This window comes from Heliangelus exortis, chromosome 14 (genome assembly GCF_036169615.1).
Source record: "Heliangelus exortis chromosome 14, bHelExo1.hap1, whole genome shotgun sequence".
Classification (NCBI taxonomy): domain Eukaryota; kingdom Metazoa; phylum Chordata; class Aves; order Apodiformes; family Trochilidae; genus Heliangelus; species Heliangelus exortis.
In genome coordinates this window covers 15,793,480-15,818,286 of record NC_092435.1, presented here as the reverse complement: position 1 = coordinate 15,818,286, position 24,807 = coordinate 15,793,480, and the positions used below count along the sequence as shown (strand labels likewise).

General features: G+C 43.8%; 1 protein-coding gene across 10 annotated transcripts in view; it reads left to right on the top strand.

Annotated features, from left to right (window-relative positions):
• CAPN6 (calpain 6) overlaps nucleotides 1–24,807 on the top strand; it is a 64,433-nt gene that overhangs the window by 28,317 nt on the left and 11,309 nt on the right. For 7 of the 10 annotated variants that reach the window (XR_011728595.1, XR_011728597.1, XR_011728599.1 and 4 more), the window contains exons 5-13: nucleotides 216–408; nucleotides 2,911–3,104; nucleotides 4,666–4,743; nucleotides 5,931–6,126; nucleotides 9,259–9,381; nucleotides 11,887–12,089; nucleotides 12,720–12,841; nucleotides 18,686–18,822; nucleotides 19,690–24,246. Coding sequence is in view for 1 of the 10 variants with exons in the window: in XM_071757579.1 (XP_071613680.1) it covers nucleotides 216–408; nucleotides 2,911–3,104; nucleotides 4,666–4,743; nucleotides 5,931–6,126; nucleotides 9,259–9,381; nucleotides 11,887–12,089; nucleotides 12,720–12,841; nucleotides 18,686–18,822; nucleotides 19,690–19,872 (1,429 nt within the window). In the remaining 9 variants the exon portion in view is untranslated. Of the gene's footprint in view, nucleotides 1–215; nucleotides 409–2,910; nucleotides 3,105–4,665; nucleotides 4,744–5,930; nucleotides 6,127–9,258; nucleotides 9,382–11,886; nucleotides 12,090–12,719; nucleotides 12,842–18,685; nucleotides 18,823–19,689; nucleotides 24,585–24,807 lie in introns of those variants that run through there. The other 3 variants (XR_011728602.1, XR_011728601.1, XM_071757579.1) reach the window with 3 other exon arrangements.

Sequence of the window (24,807 nt, the reverse complement as noted above, 5' to 3'; positions counted from 1 at the left end):
TACTTCAGCAGCCTGAAGCCTTACAGATCATTACTCTCTTTTCCTAGAAACCCAGCAATGGTTATCTGTAATCTGCTGGGTTGTTGGGTTTTTTTTGTTTATTCTTCTTTTGGCTTTCTCTTGGTAGAGACACAAATACATTACCTACATTCAAACCAAAGTAGAGCACTTCTGACAGCCACTTTGTGACTGCCAGTGTTCTATGTCACCTCTAGGCTGGCTGGATCTTACGAAGCCCTAGATGGAGGCAGTGCTGCAGATGCAATTGTGGATTTCACTGGAGCAGTGGCAGAATCTATTGACTTGGTTCATGGGAAGTATGGGGAGATTGTTTCTGAGCAGATGAAGCTGTTTGAAGACTTGCTGAAAGTGCATAAGAGAGGTGGATTGATCAGCTGCTACATTGGGGTATGTAGAGTGAGATTGATTTTAAGAGTTAATTTCAATGAAAAAAAAGATCTGGAAAAAAAATGCCATTATGTTAGTATAAGTATATTGAGTGTGGCCTTTATTTGTGTGCTTTGGAAAAGCTTCACATGAAAGAAGCTAGCAAGTTGGCAGTGCTGTCAGCCAAGTACAACTCCATCAGCCACTAAATATGATTACAAAACCTCAAAGCCATTTGTGCTGCCACTTTGCTGTGGTTCTGAAATGCTGTTCTTTCTGAATGGTCACAGTTACATATTGACCCAAGGTTAGTCCACCTAGAATGCCCTATTTTACAGGCCAGATGGCAGTGTTAATTTTCTTTTATTTCTTGGGAAATCTGTTTACAGAAAACAGTTCTGGCACTGAGCTGCTGGGGCTTCTGGATTTCAATTGTGATGATGCAGTCCTCTGGTCAGAGTAATTCTGAAGCTGAGCTGAAAGCTGAGCTCACTTGGTTATTGGTTACAATATTTAAAGGGCAGTCTGCAGGAAGGGTGTAATTCTCTAGATTTTGCATCAAGGGATATTTCAGCATCTCACTCCCAAGCCCTCTCTGTCCAATTTAAGACCTTAGCTAAGGCTTATCTAATGTGGACTTAGTTAAATCACTTAAACACTTTGCTTTAATTTCCCTGTCTGTGAAACAGAGATCATATTCCTGTAGGACTTAACTATTTCTTACCTATAGTATAAGTGCTACATCCACAGTAACCTGGTGGATCTCCATTCATTGGTTCATGCAGAAATTTTTGTGAATATCATGGTAGTGGTGCAGTTGTCTAGAACAACAGAAAATCAGTTGTTTGGAGGTGTCTGATCTGTTTAACTGGCACTGGCCATGCACTGCCCTGTGCCAGTGCCATGGTACCAAAGAGGAGCACGTGGAACCTTCTGGGAGATGAATTTGAACCTGAGAACTCAGCTGGAATAGGATTGCTGAACTGCCCCTCCCAGCAACACCAGGCAACAGCTCAGAAACAAATTCTTCCAGGTCTTTGGTGCTTGCCTTACCTTTTTCACAAGGTCTGAATTTTAATTTAGAAGTAATTTGCTTAGACCAGGCTGGCTGAGCAGAATTCCTTTTGGGAATTGTTGTTGTAAACATTGTTTCTGGGATGACACATTGCTCCCAAATGCTAAGGCTGTTCAGTTTCTTAATGTAGATCTGATGAGGAGACAGGCTAAGTACAGGGAGTTAATTTAAAAAGCAATTACTTGGGCAGTTGTAATGTTTTCATTTCTTCCTGGCATTACTAACACAGATGTCAAATTAAACACAGATGCTTCTAAACACTGATTACACAGGGGCCATCCCTGTTGGTTTGGCTTGACTCATCTACGTTTTTTTCACTTTTTGATAGACGTGTAACACACACTATGAAGCTTGCTAGATATGGAATATTTAATGGTCAGCTGGCTTCATTGCTGACTTACAAACTTATCATCATTTTCCTTGGGTTATAAAATAGCCCTGAGCTTCACCATTTAGAAATTTGAACAGACAGTAGATGTTTAAATATCTCATTTAAATAAATAAATGTATGTCTTCAGAATGAGGTGGGAAAGGCAGCTCAGCAGTAAGAAAAGCCTGGGGGATAATAAAGGCAGCAGGAGAGGTTAAAGACTCATATTCTGTCAAGCACTCTTGTTTGCTTTTAGTTGTGAAAAATGGAAGGGAAAGTGTTTTGCTGGAGAAAGCCCAAACCCATGGAAATGTCAGCCAGTCTCGGTGTAACACATGAGCTTATTCTTTAGGAGCTGTTGTCAGTGAAAGGCAAAGAGGTCCTGGTGAGAGTCTCACCATTGCCAGACCATCTGTCAGTTCCAATTTGATACAAATTTCTCTTTTCCTTTTTTTTTAAAAAAAAATTGTATCTCATCTTTAAGAACTGCACACTGTTGTGTCAGTGCAACACCTGCCTTAGGAGAAGGACCCTGTCTGTTCAGACCAGAGAAACTTTGAAAAGTGTAAAAATATCTGAGAAAGTATTCCATGCATTTCATAACTCCAGTCACAAACAAGCATTGGACTCGTGGGTTAAATCCTTGGGCCCTGGAGTGTCTGGCTGAGGACACCATCAGACAGTGTAAGCACAGCCACCAGTACCCAGAAGAACCATCTGAAAAGGTGACAGGATTTTGGGAGGGCTGACAAAGGTTGTCCCTCATCTGAGTCTTTATCTCTTGGAGGCCAGGAGGAGACAGAACGGCTGTAGGAGGCAATATTCTCCTTTGCTCTGGGTTTCTCTCTGCTTGGACTTGCCTGGCAGTGTCAGGCAGCAGAGCAGCTCAGTGAGAAGTGAGGTCTGAGCCCTGGTCTTGTTATTTTCCTGCAGTCAAATCACTTCGGAAGGGAATATATAGCTCTGTGAGAGGAAACATGCCTTCCCATCCTGTCCCTTAAACACGTAGCTGTCAGGTGCTCTCAGTGATGCAAGTTTTATTTACTTATCTTTTTAATTGTCATTCTTGATGCTAAAGGCTTCCTCTGGGCGTGCCAATGAAGTGGAGACAAGCACAGGTCTTGTCATCGGCCACGCCTACGCAGTGACCGCGATTCGGAAGCTGCGCCTGGGAGAAGGGCTGGTGTTCTCTTTTAAGGCAGAAAAGATGTTCATGATCAGGCTGAGGAATCCCTGGGGAAAAAGTGAGTGGAACGGACCCTGGAGTGACAAGTAAGTGCTACAAATCCAGTGGCAGTGGAATGAAACTGTGATTAGGGCCTCTGAAACACCATGAGACACAGTGTCTCGATGCTCAGGGGTGGCTTGAACCACTCTGCCATCTCTTCCCAAGTGTAACATTCTCTGAGCAAATTAACACATCCTGGAAGAGCCAGGGGGTTAGGGATTCCTGGACATGAGTTTACTGTATACATCATTGATCTGGCATGCTGTAAAAAAATATGAGCAGAAAAATGAGTAGAAAAATAGGTTGTGATTCAGGTGATGAGTCAAGGACATGAGGTTTGTTCCCAGCCCCACCAATGGGTTTGTGGCTCAGTTTCTCATCTGGAGCTGCTGGGGATGGTGTCTTTTATTCTTAGGTAATTTAAATGACTGATGAAAAATGCTGTAAAATTGCCATATTTGTGATTGCTTAAATTATTTTCTACTGGATTTTAATGTGGGCCATGAGATTAACAGGCACCCCTGCAGACTGCTGGAGGGGATGTATTCCACCACTGGCAATTTACACATGAAAAACATTTAACTAGAATGTTACAGTTCAACACTCTGCTTACCAGCACTATTAGTATTTAATAATGCAACACCCTTAACAGCAGTAAATATAGTTCCTACCTTCCATACTCTAGCTAGAAAAAGCCTGTTACTTTCAACAAGTTGGGTTGAGTTGAAATGTGAAGAATGCACAGAAGACCTGATGTGTCTTTAATTTAAGCCTTGGTGGTTCTCCAGTAGCCCCTGTCTTGGCAGAGCTGCTGCTCATTCCAGTGGAAGCACTCCTCAGAAGCCTCAAAGGTTGACCCAGAATTAAATAGAAAATTTAAAAATAAGTTAAGAAAATGTCTGTTATGTCAAGCAACCTCCCTTCCCATGTTCAGCTTTATCCTCCAAATACTTTTGGAAAGGGAATGAGGAGTAGTGGCTCTGTTTGTCAAATGTGACACATTAGGGAAGGGGTTTCTGCTGTTTTCTGTTTTAAGAATCAGATTGTTTGCATGCAGGGTCCTGTGCTGCCCTGCAGCCAGTGGAAAGAGGCAGGGGGCTCCATGCAGAGCATGTGTAAGTTTTATGCTAATGCTGATGAAGTGTCTCTGCAGCGTGGTGCTACTTTGGGAACTGGACACCAGGCTTGTGTTGCAACCCTTTCTTCTCAAAGGCTCTTTGGGGAAGTCTCAGACCTCAGGCCTGTTTTATTTAAGGAGGTTGAAAGATGAAGAGGCTACTTACTCTTTGTCTAAGTGAAGTGGTCAATAAACTCCCGAGGAGGAAAATTAGGTTTCTTTTGAAGGGCCTTTAGGGAAATCAAAGGTTCTGCTCTAGTTGTGCCAATTTCCCATTTATCTCTTTCTCCTTTAGAAGTTTTCAAATCGATCAATTAATGTTTTAAAACTCCTTCTTTAAGCAACACCCTTTCTTCCTGAGCATTATCTGTCCTCTTAGAACTCCCATGTTACCTTTATAACAAGATCATGACAGGATTTTACTTGCCTTTTTTTTTTTTTTCTCAGGTGTATTTAATTTATTAATCATCTTTGTTTGGTTGGTTTAGTTCTGAGGAATGGAAGAAAGTCAGCAATTCAGAACGTAACAGCTTGGGACTCACTCTTGAGAATGATGGAGAGTTCTGGTGAGTAGGAGTAATTTGAAAACTTTTGAGATCCTGGTTATGCTGAGTAAATGCCATTAATTCTGCCATTTAACAGCTTTGAAAACAGCTTCCCCAAATGGATAAGATGATGCAGTCCTGCCACAAGTTCTATTTCTTTCGAAACTCTCAAGGGATGACAGAGAAGAAAAAATGAATTAAAAACTGGTAGAACAGAATTAGGAGCAATTAGGAAGTTAAAATTTCAAACACCCTCAAAATCTATTTAGGACATCCACTCAGAACCCAAGACAGCATGTGCTGGTTTACATGACAGGATGCCAAATATTGAACACACTGTCAATCCAGTTACTGACTGCTGTGCCTGTCTGTAGGATTTCTAGGTCAGCTGTAGCTGAGCTATCTGCAAATTCAGTTGCAGCCAGGGAATTATTGTATTTATCAGTGTTTTCCAGCATGGGCACAAAAGTGCTCATTTTCTACAGAATCTTTAGAACTCCTATAACTTTCACTCTGCTTCAAGCTTAGATACACTGAAGCAGGCCAGGAACTTCTTCAGTAGATCATCAACATTGCATCAAGCATGCTGGCAGGGCTAAGTCTTCTGTTTGCATGGCTTTGTCAGAACTGACAACTGGAAGTCAGCTGTAGGGCTTTGTTCTGGAGCATTAATAAGCCAGGACATGGTGGTAGTTCAGAGGTGCTAAGCTGTTAGGGGAAGTGAATGTGTTTTAACTGCTCTGCAATCAGTCTGTCAGTTTAGCAACCACAGGTTAGAGCACTGAGATGGTGCTAAATAAAGCTCTCTAGGTACTGCTGCAATAATACTCAGGGAGTGATTAAAAAAAAATTAGGAGTGGATTGTGCTTTGGTTTCTGGCAATCCCTCTTGCCTTTGCAAAGTGTTTGGTACCAAATCCAGCCTGAGAGGCACAGTCTATTCTTTAGACTTAGGTGCTGCAACTGAACAACTCCAGAGCTGACCAAACACACAGAGGTGAAATTTCTCCAAATAAAGTTCTGAGATAGTGGGATTGTGGTTTCCACAAGTATTTCCACATGGAGAGCTTTCCAGTGAATCAGTTTGTCCTCCAAGCAGTGCCTCCTCTTAAATTACTGGAAAATTTTGTGTGGTACTTTGACTCTTTGCATGCGTATCACTGTTTATTTTTAAATAAACCATGACTTTCCTGGTGTCCCATGGAACAGGATGACATTTGAGGACTGGTGTAGGAATTTCACTGATGTGGACATCTGCCGGATTGTGAATACCTCCTGCTTCAGCATCCACAAGACCTGGGAGAAGAAAATGATTCATGGGGCTTGGACAAAGCATTCAGAGCCCCTGCTAAATCGCTCTGGTGGATGCTTTGACAACAAAGAGACCTTCCTTCAGAATCCCCAGGTGGGAATCCCTGTATTTTGTGAGGTATTAAAGTGGATCCTCTTTAGCTTGGGCTTCTGAGGTATCCACCCTATTTAGGACTTGGCAGGAGCTATTTGACAGAAATCTGATTGCCAGTGTCTGTCCTCTGGGAGTGTGCTGCTTCACTGAATGTTTCAGTGATTTCTGTGAAATCTCTCTGAAGAGCTGAGATACTTGTTTAGGACTGATCATGTTTGGGGCTGATGAGTCAGACACTCCAGGATTAGTGAAGTTCTTCCTTGACTTCTTTCAGTTTCCCAGCTGCAGAAAGAAACAAGTCTCATTTTCTACTGACAGAACTTCATTCACTTAACACCCTTAAACATCCTGAGGATTTGGTTCACTGTGTTTGGTCAGTATTCCTTTGCACTATCTACTGTTCTGAAAGTATCTGGTCTCCAAGCTCACCCTCACCATCACTGCAGAATTTTCCTTCTGTCATCCTACCTGGTGACTTTTAAGCTATTCAAGTAATCTGTTCATCCATTCTTACTCCATTCCTCACTTGTCCTTCTCAGTGCTCTATGTTTTCATCCCAGTGCACTCAAATTCAAGCATAAAACTTCCATTAGTGTCAATGACCTCTAGGTGCCTGCTGCTTTGGTTATTATTTTGAAAATTGACCTTTTTGGTCCTTTGTAAGTCAACATGTATTGTAGATTAATTTAAGATGTTCTGGTGTCTGCTTCTCTGCAGTTAGATGGGAGGTTTCTGTCCAGGCCCCTCCATGTTCATAGCAGGACACTGGAGAAGTGCAGCCTTTGCTGATCAGACTAGGACTGAACCTCAAACTCCCAGCTCATCCTCTCATACAGGTACAGATGGAGAAGCAGTTCTTCACTGCTCTGTAGCAGTTCTTCACTGCTCTGTCTTCTTCCAGTGCCTCATTTTCCAGAGGGTGATTTCATTTGGGTAGGATTCTGTATGAAATCCAAGTGCATTTCTAACCATTTTTTTCCTGCCACAAAGAGCAAAATGTACATGTTATGGTTGAGCACAATGCCTGATACAATAGAAGTTCTTTTTATTCCAGTTTTATCTCTAGGCTAGTTGATTAAAAGGCTCTTAATAGCAGCACTGGAACACATTTAAGTTAGCTTAAGGCTGTTATAAATTACTGTGACAAATACTGCTATAGTCTAGAGATAATTTCTCTGTTGTCCCCAAGTGAAATGTCTGACACTGAGACTTCCTGTGAAGGTTGCCTGTAGAGACAGGGGTTGTGAGACTCCCAGTCCCTTTAAAATAAGGGAATTTAAGGCAAGTGTAAAGGTACAGCCTCCTGCTGATTTTTCAGGCTGTTACCCATTATGGCAGCTGAAATGTCATCAGCTCAAAGATCATCACAGTTGCATACCTCTCATCAGACCAGGAGAGCTCCCTTGCATTCTCACAGTTCCCCTTCCACACCTCCCTTTGCCCTGCCATGCTCTAGGCTATCTGACAAGGTACCACTGCATCAGGGACAAGGACTAAAACCTGCCTGTCTAGGTATTGCTACATATTTATACCTCAGTTTTTAGATTCTCTCTGCAGAGGCTCTTTACACCCCCTAGGACTCTCTTCTGTGCTTTCTCTGCTCAATGTTAATGCATCATGCAAATAGAAAGACAAACAATATGAATTTGTACCAAAACCCAGCCAGCCCTAAACAGCAAGCAGGAATTCTGTAGGAGGCCAATTTGGACTCTAAATACTGTGGAACAAGTAATGAAGCCCAGAGGCTTGGGAAGGTATTGATTTTCTTTCCAGTCCTGCTGACTTCTGCCAGAGGTTGGTGTTTTCTCCGTGTGGGCGTGACAGTGCCCAGGACAGTGAGGGTCAGGAATGAGAAATGGGATGGAGCTTTATTTTGCAGTCATTACAGAGGATCGTTCCACAACAGTAACCAAATCAATTTCAGTTTCTACCTCAGAGCAAAGCTTTAACAAGGATTTGCTTTCTAGCAGCTTTTGGAGGAGGAAGGGGAGGGAACAGAACCACTCGGTATTTCTCTCCGTGCTGCCAGAGAATTTCAGCTTAAATCAGAACGTTTGTTGCACACAGTACCCAGCTGTGCACTGGTGTTAAATGCTTTTATTTGTTTGCTTCAGATTTAAAGGTCTTTGAGGATGGAAGAACACAGCATCTGCCTAAACTTGGTGTAACTTGTGTCCTTTTCCTCTACAGTGGTTCTGACAACTCAGTTTTGCTCTCTGTATGCAGGAGACAACCAAAATTTCAAGGAGTCTCTCATCACAAATGGATTTGAGTATTTAATTCTTTGTCATTTAAAAACAAACCTATCTGGCCTTTTCTTTCTCTACTGAGAGGGTTCATACTTACCTGTGAACTGGTCAGGTAGTGATACTTAATAATGTAAGCAATTCAAGTTTGATTTATTGAGATGAGAACTGCTGTCTAAATTTGAAGTTATTTGCTTTGGTTGGTCTTAAACCCAAGTTGATTCAAGTTTATTTTAAAGAGTTTGTATAAAAGATTTGCATGCTAAAGGTGGAGGAGTGCTTTTTACTGATTAGTCCTACGAGTTTCAGGAAAGCTGAGAAAGTCCAAAATCAGTATTCCTGTCATTTTCATATTAAATGGAAATTGTAGATGCAGAACAAAGTTGAGGCTTTGGGTTTTTTTTTTAACCTAAGATTTGGAAGATTCCTTCACTTATAGGTCCTGTAAAAAGATGTTTGAAATTTACAGGCCTTGTTTAGATATTCACATTAAAAGAGGAGTAAAAAATTATCAAAGACCCCATCTGGAGTCTGTTGGCTAATTTTTTTTTTTGAATCACACTCCTGTTATATATAGAACTTTTTTTTTTTTTGTCTTTTGCTTTCAGAGATGTTCCCTTCCTCAACAGTTATTTTGTAATGCTGTCTCACACTGTCCTTATTGTGAATTACCTATTTCAGTGTCTCTGATACTTTCAGTTCAAGCATCCAGCATGAATTTTCAGCTGTGAACAGCTGGCAATGTCTGTTATATGGACAACTCTCCTCCTACCACTCAGTAAATTTTCATTTTCCTCCCCTGTGTCCATGTATTTCCTTGGTGATGGCTTTATCCTCAGTGTCCTAAAGCATTTCTAACAGCTTCCCCTCTTCTCTCTTGTCCCAGTACATCTTTGATGTTAAGAAGACTGAGGACAAAGTGTTGGTCTCACTGCAACAGGAGGATCGCCGCAAATACAAGAAAGAAGGGAAAGGAGACAGCATCCCCGCTGGCTTTGAAATATTCAAGGTAGGCAGCTGTCTGCAGCCCTGGTTCAGAGTTTGTTCCTGCTTCAGCCTGGCAATGAGGTCCTGGGCAGGCAGAAATGTGATTATCATGATTATCAGCATGAGCTGTGAGTGGGTACTGCCCTCAGTCACCAGAGGTGGTGTTGGGGACTGGCTACTGGAACTAAATGGACTGTAGATCAAGTCAAACTGTTTGAACTAAAGGAACAAAAGTAATTTTTCCCTACTGCAAAAGAATTTTAAGTGGTTTTCTGACCCCAAGCTTGGAAGAGAAAGACAAAAAATACTAGTGCTTGAAACATGGAGGGTTTTTGTCTCCTTCTCACTGGAGGCTCCTGCCTCTGTTTCATCAGCAAGTGCAGCCAACTGAAAGAGTTTGAAAAGTTCACATTTTTTCTTTTGTCACTTAGAAAAGAGTCAGGAGAGGAAATGAGCATATGTGAAAGGAACAAAAGGGATCCCAAACAGTAATTTAATTGCACTCCCAGGGCAAGCTGAGTAAAAATGAAAACATACAAACTGGAAGAAGGAGAAAAGTAAAAGAAACAGCTTCTGCATCTGCTTTCACTGAGGGACTGGAATTCTTATCCAATGCTCTAGCTAGTGGGACTATGCTGAGTCCACCTAAAAACTAGTCAGTTTTTAACAGTCAGAGCTGCCAACATGTGCTTCACACCTGTTGATTTGCCAAACAGTTTTTAACCACATATACTGAAAAATGTCATTACAGAAAGTAACATAATTTACCTTGCCTTGTTCATGCCTGTATATCTCATGTGGAAAGGCTTGGAAAAGAAAGTCACACCTTCAGAAAAGCATCAGTGCTCTATCTTGATTTTTGTTCAATAATTTTTTCTCTTTCATAGAATAGAATCATAGAATTGGCTGGGTTGGAAGGGACCTCAGAGATCATCAAGTCCAACCCTTAACTCACCACTGCAGTTGCTAGACCATGGCACTGAGTGCCACATCCAGTCTCCTTTTAATTATCTCCAGGGATGGAGAGTCCACCACTTCCCTGGGCAGCCCATTCCAGTGTCTGATCACCCTCTCTGTAAAGAAATTCTTTCTAATATCTAACCTAAACTTCCCCTGGCACAACTTAAGACCATGCCCTCTTGTCTTGTTGAAAGTTGTCTGGGAAAAGAGCCCAACCCCCCCCTGGCTCCAACCTCCTTTCAGGGAGTTGTAGAGAGTGATGAGGTCTCCCCTGAGCCTCCTCTTCTTCAGGCTGAACACCCCCAGCTCCCTCAGCCTCTCCTCATAGGTTCTGTGCTCGAGTCCCTTCACCAGCCCAGTTGCCTCCTTTGGACCTGCTCCAGCACCTCAATCTCCTTCCTGAGCTGAGGGGCCCAGAACTGGACACAGGACTCAAGCTGTGGCCTCACCAATGCTGAGTACAGGGGCAAAATCACTTCCTTGGACCTGCTGGCCACGCTGTTCCTGAGCCAGCCCAGGATGCCATTGGCCTTCTTGGCCACCTGGGCACACTGCTGGCTCATGTTCAGCTTCCTGTCAATCCAGACTCCCAGGTCCCTTTCTGCCTGGCTGCTCTCAGCCACTCTGTGCCCAGCCTGGAGCTCCCCATGGGGTTGTTGTGGCCAAAGTGCAGGACCCGGCACTTGGAATGTTGAACCTCATCCCGTTGGGATCATCCCAACTCTCCAGTCTGTCCAGGTCCCTCTGCAGAGCCCTCCTGCCTTCCAGCTGATCCACACTCCCCCCAGCTTAGTGTCATCTGCAGATTTGCTGATGATGGACTCAATCCCTTCATCTAAATCATCAATGAAGATATTAAACAGAACCGGGCCCAACACTGATCCCCCAGGGATCAGTGTCCTGACTCACCAGGATCATTGCCATGGCTAAAGACCTTTGGAAGACCATGGCCTACATTATCTAAAAATAAGACAACTACCAGAAAATAACATAGGGCTGTCTTTGCCCCCAGGAGCTGCTTAAGAAATATGTTTATAGTTTAACTGTGCTATAGCAAATACCAGTTCCCTAAGAGGGTTTTGATAGTTAAGCACAGCTTCAAGGCTTAGAACAAAATGTAAAGGGTTATTCTGTGGCTTTTGTATTCAGGAATGGGAGATGAAAATACAGCTGTTTGCATCTGGATTGAGAGCCTGCTGTGTGAGAGTGGAATCCTCTCTCTGATGGAGAAGGGAGGCAGATGAATTTCAGCCTCATCTGAGGCTCTGTCTCTGCTAGTGGATGAATGTCTTTTCCAGTCCCAAACTTTAGGGGTACACATGTAGTAGATAACCATGCAGTGAAGTGCAGATTATCTTGTGTGGGCTAGTGCTTGAAGCACTGGCTTGCCCATCAGGCCCATCTCTGCCACAGCTTCCGTGGCTGAAACACCAGTTACCAAACCATTTACCTTCCTTGCACATTGTCCTTTCTGCCTGTGCAAGGCTGTGTGACGTGCAGAGAAATCCTGCCTCTTAGCTCTGACACCCCTCCTTGCATTAATCCCTGCACTGCTCCTTGGCTGCAGGTGGAGGATAACAGGAGCTACCGACTGCACAAGCTCACTGTGCAGGAGAGAGTGGCCACATCTCCCTACATCAACACACGCACCGTGTTCCTCAAGAGGATCCTTCAGCAAGGCCGCTACGTCCTTATCCCAACTACTTATCTCCCTGGCATCACTGCAAAGTTTATCCTGAGGCTTTTCACAGATGTGCCATCAAAACTCAGGTAGGTTGCACTCAAAGCCACATGAAATCTTCCCTTGCCCTCACTGCCTGCACAGTCTTGGAAATGGTTTCCTGGTTGACCCGAAGATCCCAGACTTGCTAGCTCATATCACTCCAAAACTGAGTGATGGAGTGATCCTGACCTGGAGATGGTCAGGGTTACCTCCAAGAATCTCCAGATGGCTCCCTGGGATTGGTGCATTTCAATTAGGAACCTAGTGGACAATTCAGTTTGGGTCTTTTGACTTTTCAGTTTGGCTTTTGTAGTTGCCTCCAGTTCCAGATCAGAACACTGGTGCTTGCAGCTACAGTTGATGTTGCTTATTTCTTTGGCCATCATCTTTGAAACCAGTGGCTGTCTGCAAAGGCAAAACTAATGTTTCATTAAATCAGGCTCACTGAATTCTTTTCTTGCTTTGATGCAGTTTTCCATGATTTAAATCAGATTTTTTTCCACCACTTTTGCTGCCACGTGAAAGATGACAAGCCTGTCATTTCTGTACCACAAATCCCCAAAGTGGTAGATGATGAAGGAGCACAGATCTTATGTTCTGAAAATGCCAAATTTCCACAGGCATTGATTGTTTGCTTGACATTCATTGCATCAATTGTTTTTCCCATGTTTTTTCAGGGAGCTGAAGACAGATAAGCCCAAAATGACATGTTGGAATCTTCTTTGTGGCTATCCACGCAGGGTCACCCAAATCAAAATTTACTCTGCAGAGGGTTTACAGAAGCAAGACCGATCAGGGGGTAAGTGTAAAGCAAGCCTGGGAGAGTGGAAGGGACTTCTTCACTCCTCTACAGATGATCTGAGTTGGTGTGTAAACAGTCAGAAATTATCCAAACAAACTGAAGATTTATGGGGATTTTTTCAGCGCGTTGCAAAATCTGCCCAAAGGGAGGTTTCAGGTGGATAAGGTGTTTCATCTGTGCTGGTCCACATGGGTGATGGTAACTGGACCATCCTGAGAAACTTTTTGTGGGGATAAGTAAAAAATTCACCTTTGAGTGTTACATGTTCCTAAATGGAAAATAAGCAGGGAGACAGATGAACAGCACAGACCTGTGTGGTGCATTACACTTACCTCAGCAATGTCATTCATGGTCTTCAGAGCACTTTGCTATTCATTGCCACAAGCTTAATAGCTCTTCAGGGAGGAAATTATGGTTTCAAATGAGCATTTTCAGCTGGGTAAACTAGGACAGGGGGAGGTTAAATGACTTGAACAGGACTGCATATGTACACGTCAGAGGAAGCGTTCTGGAGGACACTAAAATGTCTTCCTGGCACCTGATGTTGACAGTTAATTAGGACACTTGTCCAGTAGTCATTTGCTTCCTCATTTTCCACTCCTGCTCTCCATCTGTCAGCCTTCATTTTCCATGCCCTGTGCAACAGGAAAAGGTAGACCTATGGCAGCACTGAGTGGTTGGTAGGAAGAAAGCAAAGCAGCAAAGATGCTGTTGTGAAATTGGAAGAGGAAAACAAAGAGGTTCCTGAAACACATCAGCTACGTGTGGTCGAGATGTATCCTGAGCTCTAAGATTAGGAGCTCAGTTGCATTAACTTCTCATGGTAGAGAAGACATTAAACTTAGACCTGTAGTGCAGTTCATCTTCAGTCTCACAAAGCAGCTGTAAAATTTCTCCCACCAGCTGGCTACTGCTTTATTCCAGTCCCCTTTCATAGTTATTTCTGGCACCCAGTGTGGTGACTGAATGTACTTTTCCCTGTGAAAGCCACTTTCTCTTAAGTCTGGTTGTCTCTTCAATGGATAGGAATGTTGGAAGGAAGAGATGCAGAAAACTGATTAATTTCATTTTTCTTGGTACTCTTCTTCAACAAACAGGAGCCACAAACATCTCAGCCAAGCAAGTGGTGTGGCTCAGCCTTCTCAGCAAGGCAGGATGGATGGGTGAGACTGAAGGAGCTGTGTGTGACAAGAATAGCAGAGCAGTGCACTGAGAGGAGGCAGAATGTTCTTGCCCCATGAAGGACATTTTCATTTTTAAGGACGTTTTTCTTTTGCCTTTAAAATTTCTTCGACAGTTTTCTCTGACATTCCCTGCAGTAAAGCAATAAAAGCCAGTTTTCTACCCTTAGCATCTCACAGTCCTTAGAACAATTACAGTCTTGACAAGATCATTAAAAACAGTTGCCTGCAGCTGCAAAGCCCAGGCTTGAGCTCTGAGAGTGTTGTGCATTGTGCATTGGTGCATTGTTGGTGCATTGTGACACAGACCCTCAGGAATATACAAACAGGACTTAGAACCTGTGTGTTATAAATATTCTAAGTACAGCATAGCCCTTACAGCTTTAGGACCCAGTACTACCATGCATGGTCAGGTTGAGTTGAAGCATCTTCTTCCACTTTCAATTTCATCCAGTTTTGGGCTGCTGATTACCCTGACAGAACTGAAAAGGTAACCTGTTGAGGGAAGAACTGCCTGCAGGGAGTGGATTCACTAATTTTCTGTTTAAATCTAAGCAGAACTTCTGCTTGGTTATTTTATCTTCTGGAAAAAATGCAGAACTGGGTTAAGTGAAATTCTTTGTGAATTGGTATTGAATTTGTCAAGTGGCTGAAAAAAATCAGCCTATCATTATCATTTTTCTTCTGAAGTATTTCCATTTCCCTCTGTAAAAAAAGTCCCATTTTTAAATTAATCAAAAACATAGGGGATTTGAACACGAAACTTAAATCAATCTTACTGTTTGACTTTGAATAAAACCACCAAAAAAAGTTGATATATTTTCCTTTGTACCAACATAAAGCTTTCAGTAAAAGCCTTTTGTCTCTTTTCAATCTGTAGTTTCAAATATCATCCATTCAGGGGGCACTGAGGGAGAGCTGAGTTCCTTCATTTCAGAAGCTTCCCCATTATCTTGAACTATGCTGTGAAATCCCTGTTTGAATCTTTATAAGCCTTTTTTTTTCCCCCTGCAAGTATCTCCAGCTCACAAAGTACATTCATGAATTTCCTTGTAGAATGCCATACCTTATAGCAGCTTCAGACAAATGAAATAGGGTGAGTATATACATAAGAATTAAAAAAAAAACCAACAAAAGCCATGAAGTTAAATGTGCAATGGTGACTTTTGTGCCACACAGTAAAATGAAGCACAATGGGTAATGCCCATCATGGCACTCTGCCTTCTGAGGGCACCTTGCTGGGAAGTTTGGCAAAACTCCCAATTGATACTGGAGTCTCTGGGTGTAGTCCACGTGTCTCTCTTTTTTTTTTTTTGTGGTAGATTGAAAAGTTCCTTGAATCATGCTGTCTGGATGGATATTAAATTAGCACTAGGAGGTGATGTGCCTGGGCACATGAAATACCCCATTTTCTAAGATTTCTCCTAATGCTTCCACAAAAGCTTACAGACTCCTTGTCACCTCTCATCTCCTCTCTGGCTTCTCTGTGTTTACATCTGGACCCTCTCCCATGCTTATCTCAAGAAGAAATAGCAGCCAGGCATTTGAAAAAGAACAGTTTTCTCAGAAGGGAGAAACTTGAAGTTTAGACCTTGAAGTCACATGAGCAGTGCTTAAAATAACCTGACCTGCTGCTCCTGGAGCCTTTCCCCATGAGAATGAGATTTAGAAGTCAGCAGCAGCCTCCTGTCTAATCAATCCTGTGAAGATGAGGGAAGAGACCACAAAGCAATTGCCATTGAGAGTGACAAGTGGAAGTTTCCTTTCAAGTTAGGCACAGTCAATATGTTTATTCAAGTGGAAAACAGGTGGAGTAAGTGGTTGTGTTTGCCTGCTGCTCAGAGACCCTCATACAAAGGTTACTCCTTTTCTGGTGCAAAGGTTGGCACCAAGTTGTTTCTGTGTGAGCTGCTGTGTCTGATTAGCCCCACTGCATTTCACAAGGATTTCCTGAATTCTCCTTCACCTTCTGATCTGCAGCATCTCAGCTTTCAAGCTGCTTCATTTCTTACCATCAGTCGCTGCCAACTGTATTCCATCTTGTCCAGCCACCTGCCTGGTTTGTCATTATCATCCCTTAGCACAGAGAGAAGACAAACTTTGATGATAAAGAGGAGGTTATGATTTATTCTGAAGCTTCTGAGAACTGAGACACAGCATTAATCTCTGTGACAAACTGTCTAAAAACATCAGGATGTCTCTATACTCTGACACTGGGTATGCAGTTCTGGAAAGTATGAGCAGCCTGAACAGAGGTACTTTTTTTGGCTGTAACTGGGATAGGGGGATTTTAGACTTGAATGCACTTCACATAAGTCCATCACTGTCATCTTAGCCTTGTGCTAAGCTTAAAATTTCTGAGCAGCTACTTAAAACTGGAAGAGAATGAAGATTGCACAGCAAGTACACACCCGGCCTGGGTCACAAGCTGGTTATCATCAGACCCTTGCTCCTGACACAGGGAAGTTGTTTAATCTCTATTTTAAATGCTTGTTGGAAAGCTCCTCCTTGCTGTTGTCTTTCATCCGTTGTCCTGCCTGGAAAAAATTATGGATGGTTTGCTGTTGTCAAGAAGAGTGGATGAATCTAGCTGCCCAGACTAATTACTGCATGCATGCAGGCTGTTTCTCTTGGAAGTACCTCTCTGAATTAGCTTGGTTTGAAGTTGACCAAATATTTGCATGCCAAGCACAGTGACAGGTTTGCATGAAGACAAGGGAACACTGTGTGCTTGGAGATTTTCATTCTGTGCTTCCCAAGTCTGTTTTAGAATTGCTCTCACTGCTGTCTGTTGCACTCTTTTTCCCACGAGCTTACTCTGCATAGGTTTCTTTAAGCCTCAGAAATGTCATTACTGTTCCAGTTGTCACTGGCTTTTACAGGCTTTAAATATTTCCTTTGTTCTGCTTTTTTTGGTACAACTTCCCAGTACAAGAGCATGCCCACAGGACTGAGGTGAAGCAGCTGTTGTACATAGTATGGTGTTCAAGGCACAGGGAGTTGTGTGTGCTTGGGACAGAAGTGAACCCTGTCCTCCTTCCACTGCCAGACCAGCTTCAGTTCTTATTATTCCCAGCTCATGGCAGACACTAGAATGGGGCATTTTCACATCAGTAGCCCTTTCTGCATTGCCTTTGTGCTGTAAATAAATTGGGCCCAGAGCTGCAAGTGACTGGGCCAACTGCAGCTGAGAATGTCCCTTGTCTCATGCCACATGTGCAGCTCTCCCATTTCTTTCTTCTCTTGTGGAACTGGAGCCAGTCCTCCTAATACAACTGACCATTCAGCAGTGCCATTGTGAGGTCATACTGTGCAGGTACCTTTCTTGTTCTTTTCTGCCTTCCTCCTTTTTTCTATCTCTTTCTGAGAATTTGTATTTGTTTCTTTCAAATGTTGGATTTCCTTCTCCTTTCTCTTAGCCAAGTCCCTTCCTTAACAGCCCCCCTGTCCAGCAGCTAGGCCTGTTACCTCTTCAAGCTCTGTGTCCTTTCCCCACCCCTTCTTACACCCTTTATCTGTTAATTACTGTTAATGATCAGATTTTTCTTTGCTCTTTCCCTGTGGCCAAGGTAGTTGATACCATCCCATGCAAGACCCCATTTTATTCAGCTCTATTTTCCAAATCTCTTTGTGAAACGAGGGGAGCTTTTCCCTCACTGATTACACAGCATGGTGCTGCCCCATGCCCCAGAGCTAAATCCACACATTGAGTGACACAGAAAGTAATTGCTTACCAGAAAAAAAAACCCAATACATTGCTACCTGCTCTAGGAAGTGTGAGAGGTTGTCAGGGTAACAGGCCTAGCACACATCTGCCCAGGTGCAGTCACCACGCAGCATATGGAAAAATCTGTTTCTTTCTCATAAGTGAAAAAGTTTCTTCTGCTTTGGATGTAATTGTTACATGGTTTGTTTGCTTGAGATGTTCATAAAATAGAACACAGAATGGTTTGGGTTGGAAAGGACCTTAAAGATCATCTTGTTCAGGCTCCCTGCATGGGCAGGGACACCTTCCACTAGGTCAGGTTGCTCAGGGTCCCCATCTACTCTGGGCTTAAAGGCTGCATGTTGGTATCCCTTCCTGCAAACAAGTGATGTGCCTGAGGAAAACCATCTTGGGTATGAATTAAGAAACAAAAAGCTTCCTTAAAAAGGTCCTGCCTTTTGGCTGTTGTTCCAATGGTGGCATTTTCTAGTAGATGGTGATGAAATGTAGAAGAAATTATCATGATTCTGACTTATGCTTGCACACGTTCAGTGGGTTTATTTAAAATCCACATCTAAAAAGTAGCAAGGTGTGGAAAACCAGGTATGGTGTCACCAACAATAGGCTCGGGCAGAAATAGTTGTGCTGTGTTAGATGAATGAAGGGGATGCACAGCAAGGGAATGTGGAAAGACTGCAGACCCAGTCTGGGAGCTGAGCTGGTTTCACAGCAAATGGTGCTTGGTCTCCAGCCCTGAGCATCCAATTGTTACAAGAATTAGATATTCCACCTCTGGAGGTGACAGGCAGCTAGCAGGGATGTGAGATAGTTTGGTGCCTTGTTCCTCCAGCAGCTGTGATGCTGCCTGGCACAGGAGGGGATTCTGCTGGGTTTCTGGGCAGGTCTCAGCTGCCATTCTGTGTGCTAAGAGTTGTGCTGCTGCTTGTGTTTCAGGAGCAGATCCCTACGTGCTCATCAGGTGTGAGAACCAAAGTGTGCGCTCCTCTGTGCAACAGGACACAACCAGTGCCACCTTCAACACACAAGGGATTTTCTACAGGAAGAACCTTGACAGTCCTGTCATTGTCCAGGTGAGATGAGCCACGCAGGGTGGGCTGCTAAAGGCAGGTGGGAGATTGTAACAGCATCACTGAGCTTGATGTGTTCTAATGCTTCCTTCCTGAGGCTGAAAACCAGGACAGAAGTGTGAGAACTTCTGCTCCTCATTGGGCTACCTGGTGCTGTTCAGCTGCTCTTCTGATTCTCTAGTCTAGGTCTTTTCTATAACGCAGCAACTGATGGCACTTTGGGATCAGAAGGCATATTTTCTTCCCAGGCTTTGAAGGGATTTAGAGAATTACCTTTTGCCTCATTTGCTACCTGACAAAACTGAGACAGAAAAAACAAGTGTTGTCCAGAGCCAGTGTCTGCAATAAAACCAGCAGCAAAAACCAACATTAACATCCTTTTGGTTGCTGCTTGCTATGTGCCCAAGCCCATGCTGAGTAGTGACAAAGGAGACATCCAAGGATTCTAAAACCACTGCTGTCCTTTGCTGGAGCAGTGTGGGGCCTGGCTTGAACTCAGAGGAAAAAGCACTGAAGACACCACAGAGGTGAGCACAGTGGGCAGAATGGCTCAGACAGGCTGATTGCATGGTGGGTTTTACCACTGATGAGCTCAAATAGGTAATTTCTCTACCTCTTCTAGGTGGACTGTGACCTAGAAAGCAAAAAGCTGCATTTAGGTCCTTATTTGCAGAGTGTATATAAATGAGCATGCAAATCCAGAATCTGCCATGTGTTCTCTAAACATTTAGCTTAATAGATGTACTCCCCCCTCCTCACTGCTGTTTCAAGGGGTTAATGGGGGTGGCTCTCCTCCAGCACAACCCTTTCAGGTGGAGTGTGAGAGAAGCATTATTTCATCTGGGCTCACTTCTCTGCCCTTGTCTTTAGCTCTGGAACAGCAACATTTTGTGTGACCAGTTCCTCGGACAGGCAGTGCTGGCGGCTTCACCCGGTGACCCCAGAGAACAGCAGACTCTGCAGCTCCGAGGGAGAGGCAGCCGAGAAGCAGCCGAGGTGCCAGGTCACATCACCGTCAAGGTTTTTTCCAGCGATGACCTCGTGGAGCTATGAATACCAAAGCCCCGCAGAGCCAGACAGAGCTGTCACCTCCCAGCAGGGGGGCTTGTCTGTGCTTTCTGTCTGAATGACTCGGGAGCAAAGGTTGCACATAATCATAATCGCTTTAAAAAGAAAAAGCCCTCTAACTCTTCCACATTATCACGGATAATGGGGAGAGAGGCTTTTAAAGAGAGGAAAAAACCCCCATATTTATACATATATATGTTCATGATACAGCAAATGCAGTGGAAGAGGGGCCAAACTAAACATTAGCAGATAAGCTCATTAAGATGTGGCCATCTTTCCCAGCAGTGTCTTTCAGGAGCTCTGGGCACATAAGGTGGAAGCACAGGTGACTCTGCTCACAGGTTCCCAGCACATCACAGTGGATGCAAGCAGGAATGGCTGCATCTCCATGGTCATGGCCCAGCAGGTTGGTGGGGTGGAAAGCACAAGGTGGATTCACATGGCTCAGTCCTTGTTCACTGCCAGGCTGTATTTGGGAGGGGGGATTTTTATTTTTTTTTAAGCTATGATTGGAATTTTTTTGCCCATTTAGGGATGCAAAATTGTTGATGAATTTCACTGTTACAGTTGCAGATCAGATGTTTCTGTTCCTTGGTGATTACTTAAGGAGTTCAACCACAGATCATAGCCTTAAAACCAGACACACCAGGACAACATTAAAATAGGAGGGCAGGTCTTGAACACCACAGCAAATAAGAGCTTTGTCAGCAAACATGTTCTCCAGTTGACTTTCTTATTGTTCTATTCTCCACCTTAAGGTGGTTTCACACAAATTGATCCCTCTGGTCCCAAGGAGGGCACCTCACAGTTCAACTGTGGTTTTGCTCAGAAGACAAATTCAGTAGGGGGAGCCTCCTTGCTAAGGAGGCTTTGTTTAATCCACAGGATGCTAAAAATGGAGCAGTGCTCCCTTTGCTTCATTAGATGTGTCATTAGATGTGATGGGTAGCACCAGGCTGAGAGAGGACAAAATTAGCTCATGTTAAGGATGGGTTTGTGTGCCCTGGCACAGCCATCCCAAGATTTTGCATCAGTTTATTGCTGACAGAGCTGATGTCTTTGATGAAGTTTAGTTTGGGTACAATGGATCACAGGTCTCATTTCACATTTCCTTCAAAGCAGGGTTCAGCTACAAACTTTCTTTGAACTTTTGCATATAGCCTGGCAGCATTTCCTCATAGCAGGCATTTCTGTGTTGTCAACCTGTGCAAGGGGTTCATTGTATGAGACCTCTCAGAAATGGATTTTGTATGGTTGCAAATTCTAGTGTTGAAAGTGAAGCTCAAGGATTAATATTCTGCCTTCTCTACAGCCAGGAAGCTTGGATTTTTCAGTACCTTGTAACCACTTCAGCCATTTTGTGCAGTTTTTATAATTTATAAAATAGGCCTCAGTAGAGTTAAATGTTTTCACAGAGGGTCTTGAAATCTCCTCAGGGCTCCAAAAGGATCATTGCTGTGGAAGGAAAATGCTTTCTGTGACAGAGATGGACTGTAAGGCTGTGAATGTTATTAAACCACCATCAGCTTAGTTGCATGTAGCAAGCACATAAATCCAGCTCTCTTTCTAAAGAGCTTGGGCTGAAGCCATTCTACACACAGAGCATTTGTCAGATATGAACTACATGCAGTTGACAGCCCTACAGGCAAGTGTAATTCTTCTCTGTAAAGTCATAGCTTCAGAACTGCTTACTCTAAGGTATGTTTGTAAACAATTTATTTTTTTTTAAAAAAAAGCATGAACTATCTCACACAGACCAGAGCTTGGGCAAGCCACACAGGGAACTGCAGCTGTCCTAGCCCTGCACTGAGACCTGTTTGCCTTGCTTTTCCTCACACGCTGTTTTATACCATGGTTTTATACCACTTCTCAGCAGGGTGGCCCAAGGGGTGACTGCATCCCCTTGGCACATGGCTGGAGAGCACTGTGATGTTGTTGCAGCCATAGTTAAAGCCCCACACTTGCAATTTGTAGAACCACAAAGCATTCAGGAGAGCAGCATAGGTCAGCTCATGTAACCCTGCTTTCAGACAGACTTTTCTCCAGGGGCTGTTCTGTGTGAGATGGGTGCAGAAAGGAGGGGTTGGCTTGGCCAGCTGATTGATTTGGGTCAGTGCTTAGCCTGAAGAAGGTTCCTCTCAGAGACAGCACCCAGCATGGCCATGCTGCTTTCCCTTCTGTGACCTGGGGCAGATGCCAGGAGACTGGAGGCTCATGGCTCCCTGTCCCAGTGTTCTGATCTGGGAGCTTGCATCGAGGGCATGAAGCTGCAGGGGGGGTCCCTTGGCTCCTTCCTCTGCTGCAGGTTCTTTCTCTTGGTGTTCATCTTACCAAGGTGTACCTGATGTGGGAGGTAGATGTGATTGTTTTGAGCTGAGAGAGTTGCCTTTGCAGACAGACACAAGAATTTAAGATCAAATGCTACCAGAGGTGGGCAGTATTTTTTTTAACAATTAATGATAACTGGGGGAAACAAAGGGGTATTTATGAGGGACTGCATTTATGTATGTTCTTGGGCCATCTTCCTGGCAGAGGGTCGTCGTGTGTGTCCCCCCCCAATTAAAATAGAGAGAAACACTTGGAAAATGTTTCATTTCAGCTTTTCTTTATGTTACATTATGACCTAAATAGAAGGTTAACAAAACCCCAAACATATTCACTAATTTCTGAAATGAAACATTTGGTTCCAGATAAAATAAATAATTCTGGAATGACCCCAATGACATTTTTCTGCTTGCTCAGGAGTGAAAAAACCAAAAAAATCTCTCATCTTGGCTGTTCACTGAACAGTTCTCCCCCTGCATGCCTTGTAGTTCCCAACTGCTCTTCCCTGATGAGTCCCCAGCTCATCCCGCATGGTCTCCATTGTCAGCTCTGGGTCTCTGCTGTCCCTGCACCGCAGCAGTGTCCCAGGAGCCCTGTTGGATGTCACAGTGTCCCTTCTGTCTCCACTAAACCCTCATTGCTTCCCATTCTCACTCCAGGAAGCCTCAGAACAGGGAGCTCTCCCGGCTCCTGCAGCAGAGGACAGTCCGGGAGGTTAATGGCGAGCAGCCACAGCTGTAGCTCCCAGCCCGCGTTTGTGAGTGTTGTGCCGCCCTTCCCGCAGCTTCAGGGGAACGCAGCGGTTCTGTTGGTACCGCCAGGTCAGTGCTGAGGGAGGATGGAGAGGGGGGGGCCTGGCGGGGCCTCACCCGCACCGCGCTGCTCTCAGTGCCCGCCGGGGGGAGCGCGCGCCCCGCGAGCTCCTGTCCCTCGCCTCAGGCTCTCGGCCGCCATCTTGCCCCTGCGGGCCCGGGGAGAAGGGAGCCAGGTGGGATAGTGCTGTTCCTCACCGTCTGTTCTGTGCGCTGTCCGAGTCCTATATATATGTAATATATATAGAATATAGATAGTGTTATCGCAGATGGGACTCTGTGTAAAAAAAATAGATAAAGCCGGGTAGTCTATACTATAGAGGGCTGGAGAGAGGGATCAGATTCGGTAGTATGTGGGATCACCACAGATGTGGTGCCAGTTGGAAGGAACCTTGAGGATCATCTGGTCCAACCTTCCTTGACAAAGGCACCATCTGGACAAGATGGGCCAGGACCCTGTCCATCTGGGGCTTAGAAGGGCTCAGAGGTGGGGATTCCACCACTTCTGGGGAGATAATAGTGATGATGGCTGATTGTTCTTGTGAAAAACTTTCCTTTTCTGTCGAGTCGCTTTCTACCCAGGAGTAATCTGAAGTGTCTCCTCATCTTTTCCAGGTGTCTCCCTGTAAACAGGGAGTCTCCACCTCCTTTGTAGCCACCCTTCTAGTACTGGAACATGGTGATGAGGTCTCTCCTAAGCTTTCTTTCTCAGGCTGAGCAAACCCAATTTTCATAGCTTTGCTTCATGTGGCAGCCTTTCCAGGACTTTGATCATCTTTGTGGCCCTTCTCTGGACCCTCTCCAGCCTGTCCACATCTTTTTCATGTACCAGGGACCAGAACCCAGTATTCCAGGGGAAGCCTGGCAAGTGCTGACTGGAGGGATCATGGCTTCATCACTGCTCTCACACCCTTATTGATGCAACCCAGCATCCTTGTTGGCTTTCTTTGCTGCAGCAGCACTCTGTCCACCAGACCTTTCCACAGAGCTGCTCCCCAGCCAGGTAGATCCCAGCCTGTGCTGCACTCCAGGATTGTTTTCCCAGGTGTAAAATCTGCCACTTGTCTGTCTTGAACTTCCTAAGGGTTTTGTTAGCTCCCTCTTCCAGACTGCCCAGACTGCAGGGTGGCTCTTCCTTCTCAAGTGTCCACTGCCTCATTCAGTTTGCTATCTCCAGGGAATTTCTTCAGGATGCAATGGATCCCATCATCCAGATCCCAAGGTATTAAACAGTGTACACCCACTTAGCTATCTCTACATATATACACATACATATATATAAATATATCTAAACCCATAATAGAAATTGGTTTTTAAGGGTTCCTATATATACATGGGGATATACATATATAAATATATATATATATATACACACACATATAGTTATGTATTTGTTTGAGGGGAGGGGTTGTCTGTGTATATCTGTATGTATAGTAAAACATTTTCCTAAACCTGTCTAAACCTTGCTATCTGTGTAGGAAATGGAGTGTTACATAATTATAGATGCATGGCTCTCTCTCCCTTCTCCGTGTTTTTATATATTAAAATATTTTTATTTTTTAATACAGAATGTATTTTATAGTTGGTTTTTTTTAACTGTATTTGGCTAGAGAATTATATGAAGATCTCTGTGTGCATGCACATGTGTAAAATATATACATATAATATATATAAGATACCATATGTAATGTAATATATAGTGTGTAGCATTTACAGAAGCATTTATATGAAAAAAAAAAACCACTATAATATATAGCTGGCTAAGAAGGAAGCATTACTTAAG